The 24,552-nt window shown below is 43.6% G+C and overlaps 6 protein-coding genes across 7 annotated transcripts; 2 read left to right on the top strand and 4 right to left on the bottom strand.

Annotated features, from left to right (window-relative positions):
• Positions 1–167: 167 nt before the first annotated feature.
• On the top strand, positions 168–1,846 carry LOC117573484 (mitogen-activated protein kinase p38a). Its single transcript, XM_034256711.2, has one exon. It carries the CDS (start codon positions 546–548, stop codon positions 1,638–1,640), a length of 1,095 nt encoding a protein of 364 aa, XP_034112602.1. The 5' UTR covers positions 168–545; the 3' UTR covers positions 1,641–1,846.
• Positions 1,847–2,211: 365 nt separating this feature from the next.
• LOC117573483 (serine--tRNA synthetase-like protein Slimp) lies at positions 2,212–3,713 on the top strand. The gene has a single exon (XM_034256710.2). It carries the CDS (start codon positions 2,302–2,304, stop codon positions 3,691–3,693), a length of 1,392 nt encoding a protein of 463 aa, XP_034112601.1. The 5' UTR covers positions 2,212–2,301; the 3' UTR covers positions 3,694–3,713.
• LOC117573482 (anosmin-1) lies at positions 3,684–12,048 on the bottom strand. Of its 2 annotated transcripts, none has more exons than XM_034256708.2 (7): positions 11,808–12,048; positions 6,395–7,108; positions 6,208–6,326; positions 5,951–6,147; positions 5,226–5,602; positions 5,042–5,108; positions 3,684–4,039 (listed from the first exon to the last, which is right to left on the bottom strand). In XM_034256708.2, exons 2-7 carry the CDS (start codon positions 7,012–7,014, stop codon positions 3,857–3,859), a joined length of 1,563 nt encoding a protein of 520 aa, XP_034112599.1. In that variant the 5' UTR covers positions 7,015–7,108; positions 11,808–12,048; the 3' UTR covers positions 3,684–3,856. The 2 variants fall into 2 exon arrangements, with proteins under 2 accessions (XP_034112599.1, XP_034112600.1); XM_034256709.2 differs by lacking the exon at positions 11,808–12,048 and adding an exon at positions 11,641–11,777.
• Positions 12,049–12,466: 418 nt separating this feature from the next.
• Positions 12,467–16,192, bottom strand: LOC117573485 (NPC intracellular cholesterol transporter 2 homolog a). Its single transcript, XM_034256712.2, has 4 exons — positions 15,898–16,192; positions 13,981–14,088; positions 12,750–12,919; positions 12,467–12,676 (listed from the first exon to the last, which is right to left on the bottom strand). The coding sequence occupies exons 1-4, from the start codon at positions 16,040–16,042 to the stop codon at positions 12,590–12,592; spliced, it is 510 nt and encodes a 169-aa protein (XP_034112603.1). The 5' UTR covers positions 16,043–16,192; the 3' UTR covers positions 12,467–12,589.
• A 241-nt stretch (positions 16,193–16,433) lies between these two features.
• On the bottom strand, positions 16,434–19,108 carry LOC117573480 (exocyst complex component 5). Its single transcript, XM_034256707.2, has 5 exons — positions 18,983–19,108; positions 18,020–18,924; positions 17,116–17,893; positions 16,745–17,062; positions 16,434–16,684 (listed from the first exon to the last, which is right to left on the bottom strand). The coding sequence occupies exons 1-5, from the start codon at positions 19,013–19,015 to the stop codon at positions 16,586–16,588; spliced, it is 2,133 nt and encodes a 710-aa protein (XP_034112598.1). The 5' UTR covers positions 19,016–19,108; the 3' UTR covers positions 16,434–16,585.
• A 177-nt stretch (positions 19,109–19,285) lies between these two features.
• Positions 19,286–24,341, bottom strand: LOC117576511 (hamartin). Its single transcript, XM_034261320.2, has 7 exons — positions 24,205–24,341; positions 23,633–24,111; positions 23,315–23,571; positions 20,816–23,258; positions 20,426–20,583; positions 20,237–20,366; positions 19,286–20,181 (listed from the first exon to the last, which is right to left on the bottom strand). The coding sequence occupies exons 2-7, from the start codon at positions 23,724–23,726 to the stop codon at positions 19,808–19,810; spliced, it is 3,456 nt and encodes a 1,151-aa protein (XP_034117211.1). The 5' UTR covers positions 23,727–24,111; positions 24,205–24,341; the 3' UTR covers positions 19,286–19,807.
• Between the last annotated feature and the right edge of the window lie 211 nt (positions 24,342–24,552).

The following is a 24,552-nucleotide window of genomic DNA, read 5'->3' as shown; positions in this document are numbered from 1 at the left end:
CATGTTATTTTTGTTTATTTGTTTTGTCTATACTGCGTTTAATTTTTTTAAAAGTATTGTTTTGTTTACCAGCAGCAACTAATCGAATAATTCCATTTCGCTGTTAACATAACATTTCAATTTAATGTTAAATTGTTATTGTTTTTGTTCGTACTCTTGCTTTTTGTTAAAGGCCAACAGTTGCAATACGCTGGCTGTGACGCATGCACTGATCGCTGCTAATTACAATAATAATTTCACGTTCTTTTCAAGTGCGGAATAAACACAAAAATGCTAATTTCGATAAGCAATTATTGAACAGTTAATCCTCAAGGATTGGTGAATAAACTTAACGGCTGCACAACTCAACGACAGTCGATTCGTCAAATCACACACAAACACACGCACACAGAGACGTTCTGTACACCGCCCATTGGAAAGAAGCCGTTGCTTGTTTGACGATAGTTGGTTGGGGACAGGAAACCCGATTTAAGATAAACGTAATCAGTTATTTTCGGATTCGTATTGCGTTCTTCATTTGATAATTGATTGATAAAGTGTTGAAAATGGCAGCGCAACAATTTTACAAATTGGACATCAATCGCACGGAATGGGAAGTGCCGGAAATGTACCAACAATTGCAGGTCGTGGGATCGGGAGCCTATGGCCAGGTGTGCAAAGCCAACGTCAGGGGAACGAACATGCATGTGGCCATCAAGAAGCTTTCCCGTCCCTTCCAGTCAACGGTGCATGCGAAGCGAACGTATCGCGAACTCACTTTGCTTAAGCACATGGATCATGAGAATGTTATTGGTCTGTTGGACATCTTTCATCCACCACATCCAGCGAATGCTACGCTGGAGGAGTTCCAGCATGTCTACCTTGTCACCCATCTCATGGACGCTGATCTCAATAACATTATCAAGATGCAGAACCTCTCCGACGATCATGTCCAGTTCCTGGTCTATCAGATTCTTCGGGGTCTAAAGTATATACACAGTGCTGGGATCATTCACCGTGATCTGAAGCCATCGAACATTGCGGTCAATGAAGATTGCGAGCTGCGCATTCTGGACTTCGGTTTGGCGCGGCCCACGGAGAATGAAATGACGGGTTATGTGGCCACCCGATGGTATCGTGCCCCTGAGATCATGCTCAACTGGATGCACTACAGCCAGACTGTGGATATTTGGTCGGTGGGCTGCATCATGGCCGAATTGATAACTAGGAGAACACTCTTCCCTGGTACCGATCACATACATCAGCTGAATTTGATCATGGAAATGCTGGGCACTCCGCCGGATGATTTCATGAAGAAGATCTCCTCGGAGAATGCTCGCAACTATATCCTCTCCCTGCCCCCCATGAAACGCACCAATTTCAGCGACTTCTTTGCCGGCGCCAATCCTTTGGCTGTGGATCTGCTGGAGAAGATGTTGGAACTGGATGCGGATAAACGTATTACGGCGGAACAGGCTTTAGCCCATCCGTATTTGCAAAAGTATTCCGATCCCAGCGATGAACGCACTTCGCCTCTCTACGATCAGAGCTTTGAGGACATGAACTTATCGGTGGAAAAGTGGAAGGAGTACATCTATAAGGAAGTCGTCAACTTTAAACCGCCTCCCTCTTATGCCGAAGTCTTGCAGAGCATTAAGTAAAACACTGCTCAAAGAAGTGACTGTCAAGTATTAACAATTGCCTTCAAAACAAATGAATTTGTTTAAATTTTATTGTAATTTACTCAGAAAACTACCAAATAGTGTTTCACGTTGATGTTGTCACATATTTTAGTGTTGTGTTTTATCTTTTATGTATATATAAACTTTGTTATTGTTTGATCCCTTTGTTTATTAAATGCGATTTTACACTAACAAGCAGCATAATGTTGGGTACTTATCTTTTTGCTTAATTACAATAATAAAAATGACGTCAGTCAACAGCAGTGATGGGTGAATTTAAAGAGCAAGAGTGCTTAGTATAGAAGAATGGCTAGATTTAGCCACAAAGTGGCCAAGATAGCAGAACGGCTATCTAGGCAGTTACAGCATAATTTAAAAAACCTGCTGTTAACAGCACATGTTATGCTTAAACAACATTAGTGTCGCTAACAGCGCATGTTATAGGTTAACAGCAATAGCATCGCTAACAGAGCAGTTTATTGGTTAACAGTAGCAGCACCGCTAACAGCACAACTATTAACAGTCGCTTCAGCTGTTGTCAGTCAGCTGAGTGAGCGCGAAAGAAGAACAGCTGATTGTGAAAAGCTGAGCGGAAAGAAATATTCGCGAATTTGTTATTTAAAAAAGAAAACGCGCAACAATGTTAGGCTTACGTCGCTTAGCCAAAACGTGTTTATCCTCGAATAAACGCCACATTTCCGCACTTTACATAACTGGCGATAAAGCCAACGAGAACTATGTGACGCTGCAGCCGTATTTAGACTTTGCCGGCACATTCCGTGATCGCCCCGCTTTGGAGCAAGGCATCGCCAGCCGTGGACTGGGCATTGAACTGGAAAAGGTGCTTGCCAAGTTTGCCAAGTATCAGACACATCACGAGCAGCTGCAGCGACTCGACGAGGAACGTGAAGCAATATCGAAAGAGCTGAAAACACTTTCAAAATCAGGCGCAGCCGCTGAGCAACTGGAATCGTTGAGGGAACGTGGCAAAGCGTTGCGCAACGATGTTAAAGCGCTTAAGCAGCAACTGTATCCCATTGAGGATGATTTTATCCATGACTTTTTGCATCTGCCCAATGCACTGCATCCCCACTGTCCAGCTGCCAAGCAGCAGAAACTCATCTATCGACATGGTTTGCCAACGAGCAAACCACACTTTATTTCCCACTTGGAACACAAGGATCTGGTGCACTTTATCGACAACCAGCGCTACTATCTGATGGAGCAGGCGGCGCACTTCGATGTCAATGCCATGCAGGCGTTGGCTTCCTATTTGGTGTCCAAGGGCGACTTTGTGCAGACCTCAAATCCGGACTTTGTGCGCTGTGTGCTGCTGGAGGCGAATGCCACGCCTATGGGGGATTATCATCAAGTCAAAGAGGAGCACTTGCAAAATAAACTTAATGTGGCGTATCTAACAGGCGGAGGTGCCTTCGAGAGCTTCCTTGGTGCAATGACTAAACTATGTATTTATCCTTCGGTTCTTCCGCTGCGTTACGTCGCCTGTGGACGCAGCTACAACCGGGAGGAGGGATTGATCTATGGTCCCGACAGCAGTCTTTATACCGTCACACAGACAAATGCTGTACAGAGCTTTGTAGCCACGCTGACAGCAGAGGAAGCGGACGCCCAAATGGAACAGCTGCTCAATCTGGCCATTAACTTCTACAAGGCACTCGATGTGCCCTTCCAGCTGGTTTACGCTCCAGCTGATAGCTTGACACCCGCGGAGAGTTTGCGTGCCAGTCTCGAGGTTTATGCTCCGTCCCTCAAGCGTTATGTGTGCGTTGGACGCATCAGCAACTACGGCGACTTTGTCTCGAAGCGCATTCTCTTCAGCTCACGGCGGGAGAAGCATTACGACTTTCTGCATCTCATTGGAGGACCTGTGTTGTACACCACAAGATTGCTAGCTGCCCTCATCGAACTGGGAATAGACCTAGATAAATGCAAACTGCTGGGTAGACCCAATCCTCAGCCCATGACACAGCTGGAACAGGATCTGCAGGAATTCAAAGATCTTTTCAAATAAATAACGCTACGTGGCGCAAACATTTATTGTTGTTGTTGTTGTTACGGAGTATCTTGAATGCTTAAAGCTAACAATAAGTAGAAAAAAAGTTAAGTCGATAGATACAATTATTTACAAACTAGCATAATCTCATGGTCTAGAAGGCGGCATCATCATCGATCGACTAGGACTGATCGCTGCATCTGATTTGCATTTTAGGAAAACGCTTACGGAAATTGTCGCACTTGGGTGTTGTGAATGTGAACGCATTCCTTGTCTCATCCAACACGGAGTTCGGACTCGGACGTAACGCCTTCAGCACGTAAGTTGTGTTATACTTCAATTTGCTAAACTCCAGCGAATCTTTCTGTGATTGGGAGGAGAATAAATGCTGATTAGTTTAATTATGGTTAATAACTAAAGCTTTGCTAATCGATTTCCCCTGCGATAAACCAGGGGAACCAAGCTACCACATAACGCATTATAATCTGCATTAGATCATTTAGTTATTTAATTTATACTAAAGTATCTTTCTGATAGATAGGCAGAAGACCGCCTACTATTGAATATTATCTTAAGGACTCCTCAGCTCTTCAACTGTAATGCTTCTTAAGTTATTCTACCAATTTTGCTAAACTTCAGATATTCTTTGATCAGTTGCAATATAATCCGAATTAGATCTTGTAGTTCTTCACTTTACATAAACTAACGTATCTCTCTGATAGATCTTTTCCGGATACTATTGACTGAATTCTTAAGGACTCTTCAGCTCTTCAACTGTTATGCATCCTAAGTTATTCTATCAACTATAAATTATAGTCTACCAATTTTGCTAAATTTCAGAGGATCTTTCAGCAGTTAAGATACATGTAATTGGTATTAGATCTTTTAGTTCTTCAATATACACTAAAGTATCTTTCTGATAGATCTTTTCCGGATACTATTGACTGAATTCTTAGGAGTCTTCTTAGGGCATAAACTTAGTTCGGATATTTTAAATATCTAAAACATTGGGGCATTTTTCTGCAATTAGGAATTAAATAGTTTAATCCTTCCTAGTACAAGTTCTTCTTACAATCCAAAATACTTTCCCCCAATGTTAAAGAAATAGATAGTAATCAAAGTACTAGCAATTATGTGCGATTCAGATCTCTAGGGTACTTTGTCCACGTCTTTGGCCTATGGCAATTAGCTAACAACGTAGTATTATTTCCAAGTGGCGCCCTCAAACGTGTTTCACGTGTCGAAAACAGCGACAACAAATTGAAATTAAAAATTGTAATTGAAATTGACACTGGCACGTATCCAGCTCGTGGCATGGACGTGGAGTCCATGTCTTTATGCAGTCAATAGTGAATAGTCAACTTACTTTAACGCGAATCGCGCTGAACTCGCGTTGTTCGCAATTCGTTTCTTGGGGGCACAATTCGTAGACTCTGTAAAATGGAAATCGAATATGTTTTATTTGTAAACAACATAGGAAAAACATGTGTAAGGGGCGAGAGGATGGAAGGGAGGGAATCACATATAACAACAACAACAACCCTACTTACTTCTCCTTGTGTGGCTGAAAGCCCAAAATCTGCACAATCATGCCGAATTTCCGGTTCAAACGGAAACGTACATCATAGTGAAATGACGCCGAGTTCAGCTCTGCAGCGGACGTTGTGCTCCGTCCCAGCCCCAGCTCATAGATCGTTGGTGTGGAGCTGATCTCGCCGAACTGGCTGCTGGACTGATGGTGGTGTCTGTGGCGCAGGTTGCTGCACTGCAGCGAACCGAGTGGATCGACTGGCGCCTGCAGCGTTGTGTTGTATAGCAGCGCCTTCTTCTCAGACTTAAGGCGTCGCGATCCGCTGATGGACATGGCCTGCACCTGGATGTAGTACGAGGAGTTGGCCTGCAGTTTCTTGATCTCGAATTGATGTGTCTGCAAAGGTAGAGAAAAGATTTAGCTGATGATGGGAGCAAGGGAACCCAAAAGCAAACTTCTAGCATCGTAAATGGGATATTAACCCGAATACTGAGGAAAGGTTTGGCGCTTCAAGGAACTCTTCAAACTTCTGAAATATTGATGGCATTCAAAATTCAATAGTTAAAATTCCTATAACATATTACTTAGGGATTGAAGTGAACTAGGAAAACTGATATTCGGTTTATGGAAGCCTCCAGCATTTTGGCTAGGATTTGTTTCTTCTACGTTACCTTTGCTTCTTTTAATAATTTAGTTTGAGTAGATTTAAAATTGGGTCAAAACATCAAGAGAATTTAGACTTACATCCTTGACGTAAGCTTCATCCTCGACAAGGGAACCGTCCTCGGTGCGCACGTAAAGAGCCCAGGTGATCTTGTATTTCTCCACTGGGAGGTTGGACTTGGAGGGACACCAAATAAGTTTGACACTCATGTAGTTGCGACCATCATAATGCTTGCCCACGATCCTCAGGTCATTAGGCGCCTTAGGTGGCTTAGGATCTGTCGAAGAAATAGCATACATAAGGGAGATCCTTGGGGGGTAATTAACGAGGCACTTACGGCTAGCCAAGGTAAAGGCGTGCGAGGGCTGCGAGTAACCGCGGAATCCCTGAGCATTCACAGCCGCCACACGCACCTGATACCAGCGACCCGGACGTATGTTGAACGAGATGTCCATGCTGCATGCAAAATTAGAACAACTAGGCTATAGCTGCCTTGTTTAGTGCACAGAATTAGGAGTACCTACAATTTGCTGCGTCCGTTGGTCGTCTCCAGTATCTTCTCGACCTGTTGCGACTGCCAGACGCCCAGTTTGCGTGGGGCAAACAGACGTCCGATGTGGGAACGCACCTCGACATGGAAGTAATAAGGCAACAACGAGGACTCAATGGTCAACTCCACCTTGTGGCTGCGCGGCAGCTTGTAGCGCAGGATCTTCGGGATGGGAGGCAGCTGGGTGGCATTTCGCACTCCCAACGCTTCGACACAAACGGGACCGCAGCTGGAGGCACAACACTTATGGACCTCAATGCAGTCGTGATCGTGGGCACAATTGTCAAGGCAGGATAGCGGTGCCTGACGCATCAGATGCTTGCTGCTGGGACAACTGCCAACGCGAGGAGCACGCAACAGTTCCAGGCGACACTGCTCCAAACAGCGCTGCGGATGCAGTTGAATGTGATGGGATAGACTGGTGATGTTCTCGCAACGGGCCAAGCACTGGAGCTCGATGATCTTGTCCTTGATGTCGGTGGTGTCGTGTCGCTGGCGTTGTTGCTGATGCATCGAGTGCACCATGGAGCCATGGTGACTGGCCATGGCGAGCATCAGGGAGAGCGTCAGGCACAGCGCCAGCATGATCAGCATAATATTCGTTGTAGTGTTTCAGGTGGGTCGCTAGATCTCTTGATCCCTCTTCTTCTGCTGCTGCAATCGGTCTGCAATCTGCCAATCGTCCAATCTGCAATAATGTTTCCCAGATGATCATCTCACTCTCAATCGCTGCCTCTGCCTCAGCCTCTCGCCCTCTCCGTCTCGCTCGCTCTTGCGGCATTCCCCGTGCATTCATAATTAACAGCATGTATGTTGATTATGCTGAAGGATCGCCCGATCACTCCAACCGGTTTATTCCATTTCTGCGTGCTTCCCCTCGATTTGCTTCCCCCTTCTTTGAGTGTGCCTGCTTGCCTGACCAACTAACTAATCATTCTTTGGCCCCGCTCTTGCTCCCCGTCTCGCTGCGCCTCTCAGCCACAGTGCAAGCAATGAAAATGCAAAAATACATAAATGTATCTCAAGTGCTTGACAGGACTTCAAAGCGCGCATCACGGTGCGTGCCATGAACGCAACGGCCAGCAGGACAGACGGACCCACGGACAGATAGACTAACTGCCAGAGCAGCGCATAGTTTCCCCCAATGCCTGACCTCAATGATACCCTGCACAGCGGGTAGTCTGCCAGAGTCTCAAACATTCTCCATCACAAATAGTTGATAGGCTGATTGATAGATACTATCTAAGCTAACAATAAATTGTTGTGACTTTGAAGTTTTAGATTATCTATCTATAAGATTCTAATTTCTAATCTTGATTCTACAGATATATTTTCTGATTTGTACTGAATATCTGTAATCCCTAAACAGTTCGTGGATTGATGGATACTGTCTGTACTTATCAAAGATACTTATGACAAAGAACTGTTATATTTAAAGTGTTAATAGTTAATAGATTATTATAACATATTGTATTGTAAGAACTGTTATATTTAAAGTGTTAATAGTTAATAGATTATTATAACATATTGTATCTTCTTCTATACTAAAAGTATCTTTCGATATCTTACTTCTCTCGATCGCAGTTTCTTATTCTATCATATACCATATATTTGACGTCTTCAACATTTTAAAGCTCTCCTTTCTTTATAGCAATAATCTTTAAGGCTTTTTACATAAATTTATTACTTGGAACAACCATTAGTTTGATTATAGGCTGTGTTTTTTTTTTGTCTTTTATTAGAAAACATTCTCATCTGTATACCGAGACTACATAAGGTAATCTCTAGGCAGCTGCCCTCGAATGGACACATAAGTGATCTCTGCAAGTTCGAGTTAATTTAGCTCTAAATACATACATAATTATACTGATAGCTGAGCTGACAAAGAGGAGCAGAGAAGAGTTGGGAATGCAATTGCAATGCCAATTGCTGCTGTTGCTGTTGTAGCTGCTGCTGGAGCAGGAGAAGATCTGTGGAGTGCAACCGCATTCCTCGACTCGAGCGATCGCTTAGCCAGCTTAGCCAAAGCAAACCTTTTGGCCAAGTCGAGCCATACATAGGGTATTTAGCACGCAAATGGGAAACTAATGTTTTATGGTTAGCTCGATGGCGAGTGTGCAAATGTGTGTGCGAGTGTGTGTTTGTTGTTGTTGTTGTTGCGTGTGAATGTGCAGCAAAAAGAAGCACAACAAAAAAACAAGTAAGAAAGCTGCCGACAAGTGTGATTGACTTTGAAATACCAGGTACTGATATTTTGAAAAATAAGTTCCAGTGGCAAACCAAAAACATCGCTCAATTTCCTATTCCCACAGCTTAATTTTCGTACAGATATAAAATTATAGAAGCTCTGAACTTTCTTCTGTGGGTCATAAAGCATTTCCTTGGGAATAACAAAATATTATTTCTATATTGTTCTTCAGTATTTTTGTCTAAGATAGGTGTCTAAAGATACTAAAGTTTTAGGTATTTGAGTGTCTAAGACAGAACAGCATCATTAAGCATCCAAATTCTAGACGTAACTGACTTTTCCTCTGTATGTCATTAAGCATTTCCTTGGGAATAACCAAATATTATTCCCATATTGAATTAGTTCTTATATTCTTTGGTATTTTTGGCTAAGTTTGGTATCTAAAGCTACTAAAGTTTTAGATATTTGAGTGAGCATCATTAAGCATCCAAATTATAGACGTAACTGACTTTTCCTGTGTATGTCATTAAGCATTTCCTTGGGTATAAAAAATATTATTCTCATTTTGAATTAGTTCCTATATTCTTCAGTATTTTTGGCTAAGTTTGATATCTAAAGCTACTAATGTTTTAGATAGCTTAGTGTCTAGGACAGAACAGCATCATTCAGAGTATAAAGACTTTATACAATTTGCTTTTGAGTGTTTCACCAAGCTATAACACCCATCTTCCCATAGCATAGCCGGGTATAAAAAAAAAGAGAAGAAAAAAAGCGGCAACGACGTGGACGATGAATGTGCGCATGCAAGTGGATGTCACCAGATTCACAGGCACACCGAGAGATCTCATCACAGAAGCCCAGCCAGCAGATGCCGCACATGCCAAGACGATACAGATACAGACACTCTGGGTGAAGTCAATGCAGCATCAGCAGCAGCAGGAGTATGAAGAAGGGGGCAGCAAACAGAACAGACAACGACTGACAAACTGTTGGACAGCGGGGATGGTAAACGGGGGGGGAGAGCGGGGTTGCTGCGGTCCAACTGAGGGACATTAAGCGACAAATGAATGTGCGACGATCGACGGCGGCAGAAGATGCTGCTTCTGCTTCTGCTGCGGTTGCGGCTGCTGCTGCTGCTGCGACTGATGACAACAAGATGAAATGCAGCAAGTTCCGCGGAAAGCAAAAATTTGCAACAAAATTGGGCAGTAAAGCTGGCTGGCTGGCTGGCTGACTGGCAAAGCTGTCACATGGCGGCGGCAATCCATGGAATGGCATGGCATGGAATTGCATGGAATGGGGGGCAGTCGGTGCTCTCAGCTCTCGCTGCTCGCTGCTCACTGTTCACTGCTAGCCAGGATGGCTGCCTGCTCTTGGCTGACTGTCTGTCTGGTTTGGTTGTCGGGCTGTCTGCCTGCTTGGCTGCCGCTGCGTAGTGGCAATTAATTGCTTTTAACGATTCAAAAATTCAAAATTACTTTTTATGCTGCACACACACACTAACACACGCATAACTGACTGAGCTTCAGAGAGAGGAGAGAGAGAGAGAGCGAGCGCGAAAGAGAGCAGAGCCTAACAGATCCGGATCGATTTCGTTGACGTTGCGTCGCTGCTGCTGCTGCTATGATAAATCGTTGGTGGTAGTGCTGCCTCCCCTCTATCCCCTTCCTTTTCAGCGTTCTTCGCAGCTTAGCACAATAGCCTCAGGCTGCGACGCCAGCTGCGAAGTCAACGTCAACGGCGACAGCGACTCTGGCACTGGGCGACAATGGCCAAACCACCGAAGCATCAACAACAGTGTGTAATATGATGCAAATCGTTTAACACTTTGACCAACAGCAACAACAACAGCAGCAACAGTAAGAGCAAGAAGAAGAAGAGTAGCTACTACTGCAGCAGCAGCGCAGAAGCAGCGTCATCGTCATCCTCAACGCATTGTTGCTGTGGCTTTTGCTCCTCAAGTGCAGTGGCAGTCTCGCACATAAAAAAGTGTTTACGTTTAAGTAAACCCCAAAGAAGAGCAAAGCAAACTACGGAACAGCAGGGGGAGGCGGGCATTAACAAATTGCTGACTATACGAATTGCGAATGCTCTGTTAATTTGCATACATTTATTCGCTAAATTATGGCAATCTACAATCTGAATTTAATACAGTTTTAATAGCTATAATTTTAACATTAATTCTTGCCTCAAGTAAAACCGAATAAACGGTAATAAAAAAGTTATTAAATTTCGTAACCAAAGATTTGTTTTTTTTTTCGCTCTTTTTGGTTATGTATCAGTGTTAATTTTGATTAACAAAAGTATGATCGCGAATATTTCTCATTTATTGAATTAGAATTCTTTAATTTCAATTTTAGCTTTTGAGTTCAATGTTGCTTAAATAAATTAAGTGAAGATCTCTCTCATAAGATTATAAGAATGTTGAGGATCTTTCGAACCTAAACTAATAGAACAAATGAGGAAACCTAAAGATAAACCATTTAATTTTAATTACATTTATAGAAAAAATCTACTCTCACGCAACTAACAAAAAAAGAAGGCATGCAAAACAACCTACTTATTTAATGCCAGCAGCTTTCATGGTATTACAACACTTTACAAGGTATTACAGCATTTTTAATTTGATTGTCGCGGCAAATTTCTTACACCGTGTGTGTGTATAGGGAAGAAAGAAACGCTTTCCTAACAATTTACGGCTTCTGTCGCTGCTTGTGCCTCACTTTTGTGTACTGAAAGCTAATCCATTTGGGCATTTAGCTGAGCTGGGAATGGACACGAATGGGTTTCAAATTCTAGGCTACACATCGGGGCAGAGAGTCGTTCTCTTGGGGATCGGGTTCGGTTTCGGATTTGGGGCATTGGATACGAGTTGGGTGCCACGTTACTTCCGATGTGTGCGCTGTGTGCAGGGTATGACAATGACGACTTTGCCCTGGGTAAGACTATATGCGTTGCATGTCACCATCCCCAACCACAGCTCCCCAACTCCTGCCCCCAGCCTCACACACTACTCAGTACTCAGTACTTACCCCCACCGATTGCCGCAATTAGCACGAAGGCAATCTCATTTTACGCCGACCAAATTGCGCAAATGGCAACCAAACGAGCCGAGCAAAACAATTTTTTTTTTCTTCTTGTGTTTTTTTTTGTGTTTTTAGTTTAGTCTTTGTTGTTTTAGTTTTTTCGCTGTACTTACACTTGACGCACAGTGGCAACCACCTAGAGTGGTGCCGCACCACCCGACAAAGAAAGCGCGCTTAAGACGGAGCCGGAATGTCGCGACCCTTGAATGTGCTTGGGAATCGATACGATCGCGAGTTATTATTTAATTTAGTCGCAACGATTTGCATGCACGATCCCCAAAGCGAAGCGAAGCGCGTCGTTGCCGACCGAGTGACCGTTCCGTTGCACCCACAAAGACTGACTGACACACTGAACGGCGCGCGAACAGCAGCCAATTGCAATGCATCTGGATGCTGAAAAGCCGAACGAACAAAAACGAGCGCACACAAAAACGTTCACTCGCCCGACACACGAAGTGCGCTCGCTTTCGGCTTCGGTTCGATTCGGTTCGGTTTGTCGTTCGTTCGTTTCGGGGGCTCTCTCACGAATGCGAATGAACGTGCTCCAATTGTGTCGCTTCGCCCAAAAACAAAAGATCGCATTATTTATTTATGTGTGTTATGCTCTGCTCCTGCATCGTCGTCTTTCCCCATTCCCATTCATTCAGAGTTTCATTAAAGGACGCACACACACACACACATACGCACACATGCATACGTATACGCAATCGTATACAAAGTGTCTGCATGTGGGAGGCATGTGCTTTAGCTAGACGAAGAACACTTGTTATTGTTTTTGCATGCACCAATTAATTTATTTTTACATAAGTATCATAAATATGCATTTGTATGCATCTTCACACACACATACTAAGGCATATCTGTATCATAATATATCATATATTTGTGTGAGTAATTAAGCTGTAATTACCACGGGCACCTCAAAGCAGATGAGATTTTCATTTTTTTCGTTCTTTGCCTCCCACAGCATGCTGCCGCTCATCTATGAATGAATGAGAAACACTCGATATTAGATTACACTCCAATTAGATAATTATCGAGTAGTTTTAGCTTACCAGTGGCAAAGTCTTATTCACAAAGATATTGGCCCAATAGCTTTTGCCATCATTCACATTGAGCAAGCAGTTGTGGTCGCCATCGCAGGGGTCGGGGGTGATTGCTGCATTGCTCTTCACATAGGTAAACACCCAGCGCACTTCGTGCTTCAGAAAAGTCACTCCACTGCCTGGTGAAAAAGGAAAGGAAAGGTTCGCATTTAAGTTGAGGAGTAATGAATGGATATTAAAAGAAAATTAAATAATAAATATGTAAATATTAAATGTTATACATAAATAATAAATAAAAATATATTTTTATTTTAATCACTAGTAAGTTTGTTTAGAAATTTGATTATTTGGTACTATTTTTACTTCTAAAATTTTAAATCCATTTAAAATTTTATAGTTTTTAATGTCGAATCCAATAGTTAGCGCTTCCAATATATAAAAGAACTTAGTCAGTATTCACTGTGCATTTAATTACTGATACGTCTACTAAGTTCTAATGAAATTTGATTAATTGGTGCTCAAGATTTGAAAACATTGATCGCAATACATAGTCAATAATTTGTTCAAGGTGTTTATCAGTTTCGGGTTCAGTTCTCTCTCTCTCTCTCTCTCGCAGTTTCATTGGGCCAGTGTGCAGAATGTGGCACAAATAATCGAATAATCAAAAGACAGTTAAGCGGTTTATGTTCTATATATAGCTGGAAAATCCTCGAGCACGTTATCAATGGCAGCTTGAACGACTGTTGAGATCATTGCAGTAGTAAAGAAAGGTACTCTGCATCTAAACATATATACTAGAGAGAGAGAGATATCTACGTCCATTGCCCCGATTCAAGAAATACTTGTGTGTGTAGGTATGTGTATTCTACTATGCATAGTGTGTGTCATAAATGAAGTCGTATAATGTGAAATTGCTGGTATTATTTTGATTTACACGCCTCTTTGATCAATTATTTTATTTTTATGACGCGCACAACAACAACAACAACGAGTTATCGCAATCGTCGTCGTCGGTTCACACGATGACTTCCCCTTCTCAGCGCCGCTTCCCCCACTTCCCCATCCGTTGACCACTCACTTCTCCCCTCGTGTCACTTGAGCAAGTCAGCACATTTTTTTCGTCCATCGTGAAGCTATTTCTGTTTCCGAGTAGTTCGACTATAGTCTGAGTCTTTGGCAAAGCAAATTTGAATGCACAGACGGACGCCGACGACGGAGGCTTCTTATCAGCAGCGCTTACCATTATCATCGAAGAGCACCGTAACCTTAACGGTCGAATCGCGAGCCATGGAACAGGGCACCTTTGTACAGCTGTCGATGTTCAGGTAATTCACTTTATACTCGGAACCTGCAAAGAAGCCAAATTTCGCCACAGAGATTAAACATACTTATAAACAAATGCATTTCTAATAATTAACGTTTGTCCATATCACATATAGTATAGTATATAGGCATTTTATATACTTTGCGATTCGTGAATTCTTTCAACTTGTTTACAAGTTTCGTACGTGCATTCTGTGCATAATAATAATAATACGCCTCAATGCCGACACGAAATCTAGGGGCGCTTATTTGGGGATCAATGCAAGGCGCCATTTTGTTGATTATAATTATCGATAATCTAGTTTAATGCTTAAGATTCCTTGTCAAGTTCATTTAAGCATCATATGCGTTATATTATTATTTACTTTCATTTTTGTGGGGATCATTTCTCATCCATTTAAGACCATCAAACATTCTATTCGATACGTAGAAAGTCATATAATAGATAAGAAATAGTTTTATGCAATATACTTTATGCAATTTACACTCTTTTATAATAAATGTAAGAAAGCTACAGTCGAGTGTACTCGACTGTGAGATACCCGCTTCCCATTTTGAATAAAAGAAATATATTTTGGGGTATTTTTTTTCAAAATATACCGAATATACTGCAAAAATACTAAAAATATACCAAATGGTATATGTGGTATATCGATATAGCACCTCATTCAAAATATACCATAGACAGCCAAAGCAACTTAGACCCCTAGTAAGTAGGCGTTTTTGCCCATACAAAAGTATTTCTTTAACAACTTCGACAATTTTTATGTGATCGCAACCAAATTTTCATAAATACTATAGCAATTATTATATATACAAAAATTCGGAACTCTAGCTTTAAAATTACGCTTGTTATTCGATTTTTGTTGATTTGCGGGGGCGAAGGTGGGCGTGGCAAAAATTTGAAACAAACTTGATCTGCGTGCAAACATAACAAATGCTGTAGAAAATTTATAGCTCTATCTCTTATAGTCTCTGAGATCCAGTGTTTCATACGGACGGACGGACAGACACACAGACGTACAGACGGACATGGCTAGATCGTCTCGGCTGTTGACGCTGATCAAGAATATATATACTTTATAGGGTCGGAGATGCCCCCTTCTACCTGTTACATACATTTCCTGCCGGCACAAAGTTATAATACCCTTCTTCCCTATGGGTAGCGGGTATAAAAACCTAACGTAATGATGATACTAGAATCGCTGCAACTGATATGAGTAGTAAAACTTGCCAATTTTGATTGATTTAGTATACATTTAATTATTATCAATGAAGAAAAAACCCGTTTTATTTGGCAATTTCAGCTCTATGAATTGTCGACTTTCTCAATACACATTTTTTGACACTGATTAATGTCTCGTTATTCGACCACTATCTGAGATTGTCGATAGTGTCTTCTATCAATTTATAAGTAGTGTGTAATTTAGAGGCTGAACACAAGATATTGAAGATCATTAACACAGAAGCAGCAAAAAATTAATAGATCGCTAATGATAGAAGAAGATTTTAGGATGATGTAATTTTAATTAGTCTTGGCTTATATTTGTATCAGATTTAACTTTCAAAAGTCTTTTTGTGTGTTCTATAATAAATTATGAAATATTGAAAGCAAAGTTTAAGTCTATAAATATAACTATAATTAGTATTTGTAGTAAATTTGCAAAGTAATCCAGCAATAAATGACTCATTTTTGGAGTAAACGAAATTAATAAATTATTTTCTCGAGTGCTATAGGAACCAGTTAAAGCTAAATGGACTTTCCAAATGGAAGATTTATTCCCCGAAAAAACATAATACTTAAGTAGATAAGGTGAAGAAACTACGTACTCACCGCAGTCCTCAAATGGCAGAGAGGCGAGCGACAAGAGTTTCTTATATGCATCATCCCGAGAGATCTTTATGGCACTTGCGACCGATTGGGCAATTAAGCAAATGGCCCAAAGTATTTTGAGGTAGTAAACAAAGTAGCCGCGCATGGCTCCAGCAATCAAATGTTGATTAAACGATTGAAATAACTTCAAATAATGTTGATTTTGGGACTTCAACAATAACAAAACAAAACGTTGCCTCCTTTTTTGATGGGGGATGTGTGTTACGCTTTGCTCCACGGCTCACAGTTGACTGATATTGCTGATATTGGCCAAAAGCAATGTTGAACCAATTGGTGGTTTTTGATATGGGTAGCGAGCAAATAATTTGTGTACACTTAAACAATAAACTTTGATTTATTGCAGGGAGCCAGCTGATTGGGGGAATGGGAAGTCACAACCAGAAACTGATAATATTATTGGGCCACACAAAAAAGATAGCTATAAATACCATAAACAAGAGTGATGTAGAAGATGTGATAGATAAAACACAAAAGAATGAGAATGAGTGTCTCAAGCACTTGAGTTTAATTGAAAGTGCACACACGAAATGCTTAATAATATAAATTAGTACACAGCGTAGTAAATTTAGAGGGGTAGGGGGAATGTGGTGATTCAGCAGTATCTGCGCCCAATTCCATCCATCTACTACTACTCGATGATCCCCTTCAGATAGTTGGTGTTCTTTATGATGCGAAAATCGGTGCGCAGTTGTATGAATTGACGCACCACCGACTTGTCCAGATAATTCTGTGAAATATTAGACAATTGTAGATAAAAAAAAGTACACAAAACGCAATGACGACTCACCAGCGTATCGCCTGTGCAGACCTCTTGAAGGTTCTGCGGCTTCACCAGCAGCAAATTGCACAGAGCATGAAGTATATCAAAGAGCTGAGTCACCAGCGGACTGTCCAAATCCCTAATACACTTGCGATACTCGTTGACATCACAAATGGCGCACATGGCGCCCGCCGTGTTGAATTGCATCGTCTGCAAATGATCGTAGATGATGCGATGGAGTCGTGTTCCAAACTCAGTCAGCACGTTCTGCAGATTTTCGCCATCAACGCATTTCTTAATCTGCACAATTACCGGCTGCAAATTCTGCACAACTTGCAAACAAGCCTGTCGAAGAGTTTATAAATAAAAGCATAAGATCGGAAGATTTGATAACTCACTGCTGAGGAGATGGTATCCACATCAGTTTCGGGTTTGTAGTCCGTCTTCTTCTGCTCGTATTGAAGATAAACCTTCACCCAGCCAATCACTGCACTTATGGAACGATCCAGACCCTGATCCAGCTTCGTTTCGATTTGTTCCATCAGTATGCGCTTCTTGAACACATAGTCCGAATACTTGGGCGTATTGCTCACACAAGGAATAACCGATGTGTTGCACAGCTTGTCCAGCAAATGCACTATAATGTTTGTCTTCTGCACCACATCAAAGAAATACAGCTGTGGAAATACTTTGCCCTCGGCCAAAGGCACCGCCTGCAAGCCCAACTCCAAGGCGTAGTCGACATGCTCATGCATCAGGAAACGCAGTAAAATGTCATTCAGTTTGATGGCATTGCCTGGGAGCTCGGTTTCATTGGAAAGCAGTCGACAGCGCTTGAGACATGCTTTAGCCTCCTGCAGCATATTGATGGCCAGCTCCTCGGAGAGAAACGTTTCACCGCCGTAATCCTCGATGACTGCTATGTTGATGTTGGCCTTGGTGGCAATCAGCACCTCCATGTTGCGCCTGAAGCCTTTGGTGGTCTGTGTTTTCTGATGTTTTTTGCTGGCATAGAACTTCTCCAGCTCCGACGAACACTTGGCGGTGAGGCAACGCATCTCGATCTCAGCATAACCGGCGAGATTCTTCATAAATATCTGTTGTGTCAGTTTCTGCAGCAAGTCATCGTCGATTGTGGACATGTAGACCTGCAGATCGCTGGACAACTTCAAGGTGCTGCAATAGATTACGGGAATTTAAAAAGGGGTTTCAGCTGAGACACAAACCATAGCAAGCATTTCAACCAGTGCTTACTGAAGACACGAACCACTTAGAAATATTTTAAGGTTTACTACAACTCACCGCGAATAGAGCTCATAAAGCGTGCGCAGATACTTCTCTTCGTCCTTCTTATCCTCCAGCTTGGTCATCGCATACTGATGCAGCTTCAGCTGATAGATATTCAGTATGAACTTGGACATCACCTGCTGCGGATTGGCAAACACCTTCTTGATGATATCGTAATGATGCTTGCACATGGGCACAATGCCAACGAAGATATCCTTTCCACTGTAAGGCTGCATTTGACTCTGTTCAATATAAGCATCCACACACTGTGTGTAACCTTTGAATTGGGACAGAATTTGGGCCAAGGATTTCATGCGTTCAATATCCTCGCACTTCTGGGCAGTGGCAAATTCCTCGATCAGACGACGTTCCACTTCATCGTATTTCTTTTCGATCTTGCGCTTCGACTCGGCAAAGTTGCCCGGCGGTAAATCCTGTGAAATTGCATACAACTTTTGTATCACATCCGCTGATTCGTTAAGACGCTGCGGATCGGTGAATATATCGTTGACTATAACCGGACCGGCCATCAGAAATTCGGACATGTAGCTGAGCAGCTTTTGTGCCTCCACCGAGCGACTGCGTGGCGTATTCACATTCTCCAGCTGCTCGCCAAGATGCATTATCTTGTCAGCTACCGAGTTGATCTTCTCGTCCAGCTGGCCAAACCAATCGATGGCAGTTTGATGGCGCTCCTGCAGCTTGGTGACTTTCTCGGCATGCGAGTCCTGTTCCTGGCGTAGCGATTCTTCGAGGCGTTCGCATTTACTTTGCTGCTTTTCCTGTAGTATCTTGAGATCTTTAATCGTCTGAATGAATGTGTCGTGAAGAGCCCCCGGATTGAAGTCTTCGCTGTTCTGCAATTCGTTGTTGGTGCGCCAGGTGAGGCGTTCAATGAACTCGCCCACTTCAAAAGGCTCCTAATAGGGTTAAGCGACAGGTGAGTTGATGGTAATGATAGTTAAAGTTAATATTTACCTGTTCAAACTCTTCCATATATTGTGACAACATTTTATTTGTGTTTAATAGGCGTTTTCACTGCTGCTTCTTACTCAACTGTGAAACAGCTGTTGGCGGTGCTGCCAACTCTGCGTATACTTTGTAGGAAGGCAGCGCCTCACAACTGTTGCGCTTAGCAGCTGGTCATACTTTTTTAATGTTGGCAATGCTGCACAACTGTTGCGCTGATATTTGAATTTTTCCGCCATTTAAGCTTGCAGTTATTGCATAACATCTTGCATTTGCATCTTTTAAATTTAAAGCTCAAAATAAAAGCCACTGTTACATGCTCAATTGTTTATTATAAAATCATTATGCGCTTTAATTACTTCCATTTACATGCTTTATCATATCAAAACCTATGTTTGTTTTATTTTCTTTTTTTTTTTGTACAATTTTATACGACAAAACACATTGCAATGTGCCAACAAGTTAAAATTTCAAACGTATATAATCATTATTTGTTTTTGTTTGTTATGAATATAATTATTGCGTGGAGTCTGCGTTTTATTATACTTTACTTTAGTTATTTTCTTTTCTTTTTAGTTACAGTTTTAAACTGAATGCGTGTAAACCCTGAACAATTTGTTTCAAAAATCGACAATAATTAATTTTTGGTTGTGAAGACAAAAAAAAATAGTAAATTTATAAGAGAAAAGTTTTTGCAGCTAGTTATTTTGTTTGATACATTTTTAGTTTTTGTTTTGTTTTAAACTCATCCTGACCATTCTATATAATTGACAGCCCTTCTGCTTAGTATATTCTCTTGATCTTTCTCTCTCTCTCTCAATGTGTTTTTTCTCTCTATTGCTGCTGCTGCTGCTGACTCTGAGTTGGCTGCTCCTGCTGCAAGTGCAAATGTGGGTGGGGTGCATGGCTGTGATTGGATGTGCTGGGCAGATCCAATTCCTCGGCCGTCGCAACCATCTGCATGATGTTTATGGCGCTTGCTGTGCCCGCTGAGGAGGCTAAATCAATGGCCGGCAAGCGAGGATTATCCTCATACATAATATTAGTTGCGGTGCCTGTGGCCATGCTCGGCACTTCGGGTATCGACGGCGTCTCGAGCAGCTGCTGCAAGTTCTTTAGTTCCGTGGAGCGCAAGCTAGCCGAGAGACTCTCGCTCGAAGCCAGCGACGTGGACAGCGGCGAGTTGCGTTCCATGGACGAGGCAATGTCTAAGTAAGAAAGAGAGTTAGTTAAGATAGGATATATTAATGACAACCTACTCACCAGTGCGATCCGTGTCTGGAGAGCATGTTGTGTGCCCCATGGCGCTTTGTGGCTGCTGGAGCGACATCATCAGCTTCTCCTCCATTTGCACAATGATCTTCTTTTGTATGTCATACTTTTTGTTGACCGACTGCAAGAAAAGCAAGTATTAAAGTTATAAAGATTGAACTTTTATTCATTGCTGCTCACCTTGAACATTTCGTCGTACTCATCCTTGACGGTGCGCAGCAATCGCTTCTGTTCCGTGATGACTTTCTCGCTGTTGAGCAACTGCGCTTGCTGCTCGGCAATCTTGTGCCGCGTGCTCTCCAGCAGATGCGTCTTCTCGTCAAGGTTGTGTCGCAATTCTAGAGAAGAGAAAACAGTCAGTTAAACAAGAAGAACGTTACAGCCATTTATAGAGTATACAATATTAGGGATAGGGATTTACTCTATGCTGTTAACAGCTTGGGACATGCTGCAAAATATATCTACAAAGTTAAGGCATCATCCAATTCTCCTTCCCTTTACTTATGTAAATACTTTTCCTCTCCTTTGAGTATTCCTTACACCGAGTTGAACCCTTCTCCCTCTGCTTACCCTTCAGCTCGGCATTGTAGCTCTCTTGCAGCATCTGCAGCTCCTCGTCACGTGCTCGATAATTGTCAATCTCGGCCAGACGATCGCGGCAACGCACCTGCACCTCGCCCATGATGATGAACTCGGTCTCGAGCCGTGCCAACTCCTGCTTGCACTGCAGTCCCACTTCGGCTTCCTGCTGGGCACGCAACAACTCGGTGCTCATCGAGAACAATTGTCCACGCAGCGAGTCGCGTTCACGTCGCAACTCCTCACGCTGTTGCATCTCCGCATTCAAGCGCGTTTGAAGATCCTCGTTGGCCTGTCGCAAGCACTGTTTCTGCTCCAATTCATGCTGATACTTTCCAAGCAAAGCAGCCAGTTCCTCATTGTAGCTGATCTGGCGCTCATTCGCTCGCCGAGTATCGGTGTCCATTTTGTGCGCAAGATCGCGATTCTTGGCATCAAAATTCTTGAGCTGTTCACGCAAACGATCGCGTTCCATTTCGAGACTTCGCTTATCGCGACTGCGTCCCATCAGCCGACGATTGCGCTCCGCATGGATGCCACGACGATAGCTCTCGTATTGCAGCTGGAGGCACATCAGTTGGCATTGCTCCTGCTGGGCATTGACTGTGAGATCGAGGCCATTGTCCTTGTTGTGGATACAGCGCGTTATGAACTGATCGAGTATATCCTGCGGATAGAGTTGACTCCGTTCGTACTTGTTGCGCTGCTCCTTGCACTCAAACAGCAACTCATACAGCGAATCCTCGTAATGTGGCGGCAACACCTCCAACGTCTGGGTGCCCGCATTGGCCACAGACGCAACCACTGCCGTCGTCGTTGTCGTCGCCTTAAGCGGCGCAGTCATGGTCATGACACGTCCACTTCGCTGCAGTCGGCTGCCCGTCTGCACAACAGTCTTTTGGTTCGATAGATGATGCAACAGGGAACAGCCAGCGCCATTGCCATTGCTTGCCTTCGGGCTGTCCGTCTCATCATCCACATCATCCTCGTCGGGCAGCGCTGAGCACGATTTGCTGCGTCGCATTTGGTTCTCCGCTTGAGCACTCTGAAGCGTTGCCTTTTTGGCAGCTGTGCTGCTGCTTCCACTGCCACTTCCGCTGCTGCTTGTCCAACTCTCCTCGTTGCAGCAATAGCTGGCCATGCGATTGCGTCTCTTCACGCCCTTGGCCAGCTGCTGCATGGAGCTTCTGGTGGGCATGTGCAATCCGCCATCGCTGCATCGATTGCGCTCCGTTTCGTTGCATTCGCCGCACACGTTACTGCGCAGTAGCTGCTCCTTTGTCTCCAGCGTCAAGACGGGTCCCGTTGTCGTGCACAACGTGGCCGTGAGCAGCGCCTCCTCGGGCACCTGCTCGGCCTGCTGTGTGTTGTGCCTGTCCAGCTTGACCTGCTGCAGGCGACGCTGATAATTCGTCAGCGGCACGCGTTGAAACTGATCCAAAACCTCCTCGGGTGCGGTGCTAATGTCCGGAAAGGGGAATTGACTCTGCTGTTCCTTGCGCAGCGGCGACGAGGGTTGACTGCTTGCGAAGATGGCACGCACTGCATGTGAGTTGGGCAACTGCTGTTGTTGCTGCTGCTTAAACTCACGCAGATCCTTGAGCGGTGTTGTCTCGGGCGTTGCTTCCACAGCAGCCTCCGGTGGCGAGCTGCCCGTAACTCCCAGCAGCTGGGAATTGCTGCTCGTGGGCTGCTGTGGCAATATGAATGCCGCTGTTGGCGTCAAAGGTATGGCCGTGCTGCTGCTGGCAGCGGCAGCCGCAATCTCTGTGTGTGGACTCCAGATGGGTGTTTGGCTGCTCTCATAGGCAGCCGCCTCGAAGCGTTTGATGGCGCCACTCGTCTGCTGGAGCTGCCTCAGCTGATAGCTGCCACTGCCACTGCCATTGTTGTAGTAATCGCTATTCGAGGTGGCCGATGTCATGCGACTGTAGCTGGGAGTTCCACCGCCCGGATAGGCTGAATTGATGTCCTCAATGCTGGAGTCCGGGTGCAGCACGGGCAGCGATAGATGTGCACACTCCATGACCACATCGTGCGGTTCCATTTCCTTCCAGCGTGTGTTGCTCGTCTCCGTCTCTGTGGTGCCCGTGAGCAGCATGGGATGCACACGCACCGTGTCCAACAGCGGTTTAATCGTATGCTGAAAGATGCCACCGCCGCCGTTGTCCTTCTTGATGAAATTGGAGAGGTACGAGAGGAAGTTGCAGGGATACATGCCGTACAAACGATGGAAAAGCATCTGCAAGCCAAGCTGCAAGTGCACCAGCTTGTCGTCGGGCAGGCGATTCACATTCTGCAGCTTCCACGAGGCCAGATGGCCAAAGACCTCGAAGAGATCGTTGAGAAAGTTGGGCACCGAGTTCGGTATGATGGGCAGCAGCGTGATGATGCACAGCAAGGCACACATCAGCGGCACAATGTCCTTCTCATGCTACACAAACAGAATTCTTATTAGTTTTGAGGTTAAAGATGGCAACTGCAACTTACCGTTAGCAGCTTGAAGACGCTCTTGATGAGACGATGCTTTTCGATCTTGTGCAACCAGGTGGGATGACGTCGCACAATGAAGCAGAACACATTCAGCGCCTGAACGCGATGCTGTTGCTGCTTGAGCCAATCATCTAAGCGATCAAAGATGTAGCCATCGTGTGGCGCCTGAGCTTTGACCAGCACCTCCATGATGCGTTGCGAGCCCGTTTTGATGTAATAATCCAGCATATATCGCACTGGCCATTGCTCCTTAGCTGTGTTCGATTAAATGGTAAATATCACTGGACAACTTTAAAGATTTAAAAAGAAACTTACTCTGTGCGAAGAGTTCAACAAGTTTCTTTTTTGCCTCCTCGTTGTCGTGCGTCTGATTCGACTCCAAATCGTTGAAGAGCCTTTCGATGTCCATGTTGTTGATTGAGCTTTAGCATGCGCTTCTCTCTTCTAGTCCCTGATTGATTTTTCAGCATGGACGTCGTCGTCGTCGTCGCTGTTGTCGCCTCAACAAAACAACAGCTCTTGCTTGCTTCCTATTTCCTCTCTTCTCTTCTTCGCTCTCTGTCACTCTTTCGCTCTGCTCTGCTGCTGGCAGCTGTCGCTGCACGTTTGGTAGGCAGTGTGCTTTGTGGCCACCACTTCAACAATTCCAACCAGAAGAATTCTCGTGTCGTCGTCGTCTTTGCAATTGTCGTGATGGTCTTTTGGATTGTGTGTGTTTTCTTTGCTCTGCTGTTTGCTGCGCTGCGTGTGCTTTTTGCTCTCTTCTTCGTCTTCGTCGTTGTCGTTGTTGTCAACTGATTTTTTACAAAAATTTTGCATCACATTTTCTGCATGCGTGCTGTGCACAATTGCTGCTCTCTTATTGTCGCTTAATGTGCGGTACTCACCTCTTCTAGTTTCATCCTTTGCCCATCTTTTTTTAAATAGTTACTTTGCGTTTTTATACCATTTAGATTAGCAGTTATTGCTGCTCCATCTTCTTCATGTTTTCTTCCAGTGGAGCTTAGCAGGGTGACCGCAAGTGCGAATTCGAAAATATGCTTTTTCTAGTGCGCCAATATACCAAATGCAGCACCAGCTGGTTACACTTTGCATTGGTATGTTGCGAAAAATGGCGCCACTTTTTGAAGAGCTTTTGATTGGCAGTTTTTCAAAAACAAAAATGATACTCCATTTAGATTGCTTTATTCGCGTCACTTTCAACATTACCCTATCATAATCTTGTTGATAATACT

Source organism: Drosophila albomicans, chromosome 2R (genome assembly GCF_009650485.2).
Source record: "Drosophila albomicans strain 15112-1751.03 chromosome 2R, ASM965048v2, whole genome shotgun sequence".
NCBI lineage: Eukaryota > Metazoa > Arthropoda > Insecta > Diptera > Drosophilidae > Drosophila > Drosophila albomicans.
This window is presented reverse-complemented; position numbering and strand designations above follow the sequence as displayed.

Excerpts from the sequence above, each read along its gene's own strand:
- LOC117573484 (XM_034256711.2), top strand. The coding sequence starts at position 546 with ATGGCAGCGCAACAATTTTACAAATTGGACATCAATCGCACGGAATGG.
- LOC117573483 (XM_034256710.2), top strand. The coding sequence starts at position 2,302 with ATGTTAGGCTTACGTCGCTTAGCCAAAACGTGTTTATCCTCGAATAAA.
- LOC117573482 (XM_034256708.2), bottom strand. The coding sequence starts at position 7,014 with ATGCTGATCATGCTGGCGCTGTGCCTGACGCTCTCCCTGATGCTCGCC. Across the intron at positions 6,148-6,207 it reads CGCCTTTACCTTGGCTAGCC|ATCCTAAGCCACCTAAGGCG; the intron begins GTAAGTGCCTCG and ends TTTCTTCGACAG. Across the intron at positions 4,040-5,041 it reads TCAGCGCGATTCGCGTTAAA|AAAGATTCGCTGGAGTTTAG; the intron begins GTAAGTTGACTA and ends TCCCAATCACAG.
- LOC117573485 (XM_034256712.2), bottom strand. The coding sequence starts at position 16,042 with ATGCGCGGCTACTTTGTTTACTACCTCAAAATACTTTGGGCCATTTGC. Across the intron at positions 12,920-13,980 it reads GGTGCTCTTCGATGATAATG|GCAGTGGAGTGACTTTTCTG; the intron begins GTAAGCGCTGCT and ends CTTTTTCACCAG. Across the intron at positions 12,677-12,749 it reads TGAATAAGACTTTGCCACTG|ATGAGCGGCAGCATGCTGTG; the intron begins GTAAGCTAAAAC and ends ATTCATTCATAG.
- LOC117573480 (XM_034256707.2), bottom strand. The coding sequence starts at position 19,015 with ATGTTGTCACAATATATGGAAGAGTTTGAACAG. Across the intron at positions 18,925-18,982 it reads ATATGGAAGAGTTTGAACAG|GAGCCTTTTGAAGTGGGCGA; the intron begins GTAAATATTAAC and ends TAACCCTATTAG. Across the intron at positions 17,063-17,115 it reads TGGATACCATCTCCTCAGCA|GCTTGTTTGCAAGTTGTGCA; the intron begins GTGAGTTATCAA and ends ACTCTTCGACAG.
- LOC117576511 (XM_034261320.2), bottom strand. The coding sequence starts at position 23,726 with ATGGACATCGAAAGGCTCTTCAACGATTTGGAGTCGAATCAGACGCAC. Across the intron at positions 23,572-23,632 it reads TGTTGAACTCTTCGCACAGA|CTAAGGAGCAATGGCCAGTG; the intron begins GTAAGTTTCTTT and ends AATCGAACACAG. Across the intron at positions 20,584-20,815 it reads CTACAATGCCGAGCTGAAGG|AATTGCGACACAACCTTGAC; the intron begins GTAAGCAGAGGG and ends TCTCTTCTCTAG.